At 46.2% G+C, this 6,000-nt stretch overlaps 1 protein-coding gene across 1 annotated transcript in view; it reads left to right on the forward strand.

The window, feature by feature from the left end:
* Positions 1 to 6,000, forward strand: part of cacna1ia (calcium voltage-gated channel subunit alpha1 Ia) — a 185,158-nt gene that overhangs the window by 37,630 nt on the left and 141,528 nt on the right. The window contains exon 4 of the mRNA XM_048617377.1: positions 2,559 to 2,718. Within this exon, the coding sequence (XP_048473334.1) occupies positions 2,559 to 2,718 (160 nt within the window). The remainder of the gene's footprint in view (positions 1 to 2,558; positions 2,719 to 6,000) is intronic.

The following is a 6,000-nucleotide window of genomic DNA, read 5'->3' on the forward strand; positions in this document are numbered from 1 at the left end:
CAGGCCACACCATTCACCTATCATCCTAAATCTTTGCCTTCTGCTTAACGATCTTCATGTCAGCGGAAATCTATCAAAAACTCATCATAACTTTGAACGTTTTGATTGCATCACCCATTAACCTTCTCTGCTCTGGGGAGAACAATCTGTTTCGCCAGTCTCTCCATAGAACTGAAGTCCTTCATCCTTTGATAATGGGTTTAATAGCCTGGAAATAGATTCAAATTACAGGAAAGAGACGTCAAATACTAAATAGTATTCAAAGGTCAACTCCATCAGGTTGTGAAAAGGCATCAGAAAGACAAGACAATGAGTCAGATGTAACTTCAAAGTGCAAGGTAAACAGTTTATGGATGGGTCAACCAAGCAAAATAATTGGACAAACTATTGAGGTGTGAAGTTACTGTTTGAGCTTGAGAATTACTTAATCTTCCTCCTGGATAATTTTTAATGTCAAGACCCCCATAGTAGGGATTAAAACAGAAAGTGCTAGAGAAACGCAGTAGGTCTGACAACTGTGGGGAGAGAGACAGAGAAGGAGGCACAGTTAACGTTTCGAGTTTGATATGATTCTTCCTCAAAATTGTAACCCCATGATAGGGAGTTCAATAGGGCATTGTGTGTGTGCGTGTGTGTGTGACTGGATGTGACAATACGTGTTTGAGTGTGGGGGTTTTCAGTTTTGTACATATGTACAAGGATGGAGTGTACGTGTGTGGAGGGGGGTGTGGGGGTGTGAGCATGTTTGTGTGTTTGGCTATGGGTGTATGTGTGCGAGTGCTAGTTTAGGCTGGGTACAATTTGTGTGTGTATGAAAGGATAGAGTTTGTGTGTCAATGTGTGAGGGGAAGGGTTTGATGGGAATACAATCTGTGTAACAATGAATGGTTGAATTGTGTGACTGTGTAAGGTGGTGGCATGTCAGAAGAGCACAGTATGGAAATGTGAAGAGTGAAATGGGGAGAAGTCAGGTTTTGCTGTCACACTATCCGTATACCAATGCCTTGGTAGTTTAACCTGCTGCTTCATTGAGCCAATAGCTACAAGTGTTCAATATATCTTGTTAAGTTAATCAAAATGAAACACTAGCAAAGTAGCACTTGGTACAGGATGAAGTGCCAGGAGACCTTTAATGGATTACATCTTCATTAAGAGAACTGTAGAGCTGCTTCACATTACAAGTGTGTTCTAAAGCATTTGAGTACAGTATTCATACTAATCTCAAGCCCAATTACTTCACCTGTTTTCACATGAAACAAACCATTATCTTCCAATTAGTTAACATTCAATTCTCTCCAAACCTCATTTATTTTCTAAATTAGTGTTTTCAGTACATCACATGCACCCCCACCTCACCTGTCCCTCCATATCCAACTGGCAGCACAGATATCTATCTCAGTGTGAGAGTGAAGGGGGATTACAGCATACAGAGCTGCTCTGATTGAAGTCACGCAATGACAAGAGGCCGAGGGTTGAAAGAGAGGAGGGTGAGTAGATGGGAGACAGTGAGAATCTCATGGCTTACCGAGGGGAAGGTGATCAGGTTGATATTCAGCGAGGGGTGGGAGGGAGGAGATTCTGGTTGAACAGGGGAAGCGGGTGCGTATGCATGTCTGTGTGTATGTGTGTGTCTGTTTGTGTGTGTGAATGTGTCTGTGTGCACCTGTATGTGTCTGTGTGCATGTACATGCCTGTGCATGTGTTTATGTGTGTGTGTCTGTATGGTTGTCTGTGTGCGTGCCTGCATCTGTGTGTACATGTGTGTGTGCATGCACGTGCATGTGCATGCATGCGTGTGCGTGTGAGACTGTGTGCATGTGGGTGTGTGTGTGTGAGAGAGAGAGTGAATGTGGGTGTGTGTGTGAGAGAGAGAGAGAGTGAATGTGTCTGTGTGAGAGAGAGAGAGAGTGTGTCTGTGTGCGTGCATGTGTCTCTGTGTGTGTGTGTGTGTGTGTGCGCGCGTGTGTGTGAGACTGTGTGCATGTGGCTGTGTGGGTGTGTGCCTATGTGTGCATATGTCTGTCTGTAAGTGTGTGTGTGAGAGAGAGAGACTGTTAGTGCCTGCGTGTGTGCATGTGTGTGCGTGCATGTGATACTGTGTACATGTGGCTGTGTGTGTGTGTGCGTGCATGTGTTTGTCTATGTATGTGCATGTGTCTATCTGTATGTGTATGTGAGAGAGAGACTGTGTGTGTGTGCGAGAGAGAGAGTGTATGCGTGTGTGTGTGAGAGAGTGTGTGTGTGTGTGTGTTTGAGAGAGAGAAAGTGCGTGTATGTGAGAGAGAGAGAGAGAGTTATGTGTGTAAAACAATGGGGTTCAGATTGGATGTGTGCATATATAAAGATGGAGTCTTTGTGAGTCAGGATGTGAAGAATAAACAGCAAGGATTTGAAGACCAGATGAAGGGGCATAAATTTGATGTGGTGAAGAGGAAGGGAGTAAAGGGGCCAGTGGAACTGCGAGGGAGTTAGGTAGAGAGATTTCTAAACTCCTGCTGTTTGTGAGTCTGAATGCTATTTATTGATCTCCTCAGTGTGTGTTCCTTTGCTTTGTGTAGGTATGAGGATCCTGGTCAATCTGTTACTGGACACTCTCCCGATGCTGGGCAACGTCCTGCTGTTGTGCTTCTTTGTCTTTTTTATATTTGGAATCATCGGTGTGCAGCTGTGGGCCGGTCTCCTGCGGAACCGCTGTTTTCTGGAAGAGAACTTGACATTGTAAGTGTTTGAGGATTTAGCTGCAAGGCTGCGTACCCTACGTGTAGGTTGTACAGGACTGCCTGCTGGAGACTGGGATATTGGAGAGACCCCAGCACCAGAGGTGAAATTAAAACCAGGGATCAGTGTCGAGTCAGCATCACTCAATCCTTTCACAGTACACACAACAATCAATATCAGCCCTCTCTCTGTCCCACTCTGTCCCGTCTGTCTGTCTCTCTCTCTCTGTTCTGCCTGCTTTCACCATCTACCTGACTCTATCTCTTTCTACCTATGTGTCTCTCTTTGTCTTTACCTGTTTCTCCCCCTCTCTGCCTCTGTCTCTCTCTCTCTCTCTGCTTGTCTGCCTCTGTCTCTCTTTATTTCTCCCTGTACTTATCTTTCTCTCCTATCTATCAGCCAATCTCTGTATTTGTTACTTCTGTTTGTAACTCTCCATCTGTTTTCTACCCTCCTTTTGTAGCTCCTTCACTGTCCCACTCAACTGCCCATGCTTTGTGTCACTCTTCAAATCTGTCTGCATGTTGGTCTCCCTGTATCCCTCTCATTCTCCCTCTAAAATAAAACAAAGAACTGCAGACAATGAAGATCTGAAACAAGATCAGAAATTGCTGGAGAAACTCAGCAGGTCTGGCAGCGTCTGTGAGAGAAAACAGAGTTAAGGTTTTGCGCTCAGCGAACCTTCTTCAGATGCTGCCAGACCTGCTGAGTTATTCCAGAACTTTCTGTTTTCTTTCTTTCTCTGTCTACTTTGACCATCTGCCTAACTCTGTTCATTTCTCCCCATCCCTGTCTCTCTAAAAACCCAGAGAACTGCAAATGCCGTAATTCTATCTCAGAGGAAGGGTCACTGGACCCAAAATGTTCACTCTGGTTTTTTTTCTTCACAGATGCTGCCAGACCTGCTGAGCTTTTCCAGCAACTTCTGTTTTTGTTCCTGTCTCCCTCTATCTGTTTTTATTATTCTGAGGAAGTTACGTTGGATTCAAAATGGTAATTGCTTCTCTCTACAGACGCTGCTGGCTTTCTCCAGCATTTTGCCTTTGTTCAGATCTATCTGCAGTATTTTGCTTTATTTCTGTTTTTCATAGAATCCGTACAGTGTGGAAGCAGGACATTTGGCCCATTGAGTCCACACTGATTCTCCCAAACAGCAGTCCACCCAGACCCACATCCCTATGCCTGTAACCCTGCATTTCCCATGGCTAATCCACTTAACCTGCACATCTTTGGACTGTGGGAGGAAACCGGAGCACCCGGAGGAAACCCACGCAGACACAGGGAGAACGTGCAAACTCTACACAGACAGTCGCCCGAGGATGGAATCGAACCCAGTACTAACCACTGAGCCACCGTTTGTAACTCTTTGTCCATTTTCTGCCTGTCCCCTTGTGACTCCTTCACTCTCCGATTTCATCTGGCTGTGCTTTCTGTCACAGTATTTCTCTCTGTCTCTCTCTCTCTCTGTCTCAATCTCTCCTGTCTGTCTTTCTTCCTCTGTGTTCCTCTGTCTGTCTCTTTTATTTTTCAGTCTCTGTGTAACCATTTGTTTCTCTCTTTATATGTTTTTTTCTTTCTCTCTCTCTCTCTGTGTCTCTGTGTGACTGCCTCCGTGCATGACTCTATCTCTCTCTCTCTCTGTGACTGTCTATGCGTGTCTCTCTCTATCTGTCTGTGTCTCTGTGTGGCTCTCTCTGTCTCTCTCTGTGACTGTCTCTTTCTCTCTGTGTATGTGTGTGTGTCCGTGTGTGTGTGTGTGTTTCTGTGTTTCTATCTGTATCTCTGTGTGTGTGTGTCTGTGTGCCTGTGTGTGTGTGTATGTCTGTATGTCAATCTGTGTGTGTGTGTGTGTGTGTGTGTGTGTGTGTGTCTGTGTGTGTGTTTTGTGTGTGTGTGTGTGTCTGTGTGTCCATGTGTGTGTGTGTGTGTGTGTGTTTCTGTGTTTCTATCTGTATCTGTGTGTGTGTTTCTGTGTTTCTATCTGTATCTGTGTGTGTGTGTGTGTGTGTGTGTGTCTGTGTGTCTGGTGTGTGTGTGTGTGTGTGTGTGTGTGTGCGTGCGTGCGTGCGTGCGTGTGTGTGTGTGTGTATCTCTCCCTGTCTCCGTTTTTCTCTCTCTCGCTCCATCTGTCTCTTTCCCTCTCTGTGTCTGTATCACTGTGTGTCTCTCCCTGTCTGTCAGCCTCTCCCCTGACTCCTCGTTCTCTCCCAGCTCTCACTGGATGGAGCTGCCCAGATTCCTGTTGGAGTACAGGATCTTGGCCGTGTGTTATCTCTCCAGCCTGTGTGAGCATTGCTGAGTACTACAGTCACTGTGAGCTATTTGACCAGCACAGAGAACTCAGTGCCTGGTTCTGCAGGGTAACTGAGGATGAAGCAAGGTAACAAGATAAATGCTCGAGCTGTGTTTAATAAAGTTCAACATGCACTGTGTCTGAAGTGGCAGTTTAGTTCATGTTAACATAACTTAACATGACTGAGGGGGTCATTACACAGGCAACAGATTGTCAGGATTGATGGTTTGCCTTTTTTTGGTGACATTGGAGCACTAAATTCTTGCTCATGTCTCAGTGTTGAAGCAAAGCACATTCAGCAGGATCCCTGCATTTTAGCTCACTTCCCCAGCTCCAAGATTCCAGCTGCTGACACCAAGTCAGATTGAATTCGACAGGTTCCCTGTCAGTCAGAGCTGGGGAACTGGCTTCAGTACCTGAACTGAATGAAAGCTTTCGCATTCGAAAGTCACTTATTCATCTCGCCACGACATGCAAAGGGGCTCACTGGCTCACTGCTGGGAAATTGCCAGCTGCTTTGAATATTATCCACCTTTAAATAATTCAAAGGATGGAGTCTCATCCTCAAGTGTGGAACTAAATTAGAGAAACTCAGGAAAATATACAATTGATATTCCTCTGGTTCTTGGCCTCTCAGCTTCCTCAACGGGTGTGGAACGTGTGACCAAAGGCTCAGTGTCCACGCTCTGGACCAGACGTTGGTGGGATTGACTGTCATTCCAGAGACCTCTTGACCCACACTGACACACACACTGCAGTATTGAGGGAGCACGGCACTATCAGAGGGTCAGTGCTGAGGGAGTGCCGCACTGTCAGAGTGTCAGTGCTGAGGGAGTGCCGCACTGTCGGAGGGTCAGTACTGAGGGAGCGCCACACTGTCGGAGGGTCAGTGCTGAGGGAGTGCCGCACTGTCGGAGGGTCAGTGCTGAGGGAGTGTGGCACTGTCGGAGGGTCAGTGCTGAGGGAGTGCCGCAGTGTCGGAGGGTCAG

This window comes from Rhincodon typus, chromosome 37 (genome assembly GCF_021869965.1).
Source record: "Rhincodon typus isolate 14 chromosome 37, sRhiTyp1.1, whole genome shotgun sequence".
In the NCBI taxonomy this organism is placed as follows: Eukaryota; Metazoa; Chordata; class Chondrichthyes; order Orectolobiformes; family Rhincodontidae; genus Rhincodon; species Rhincodon typus.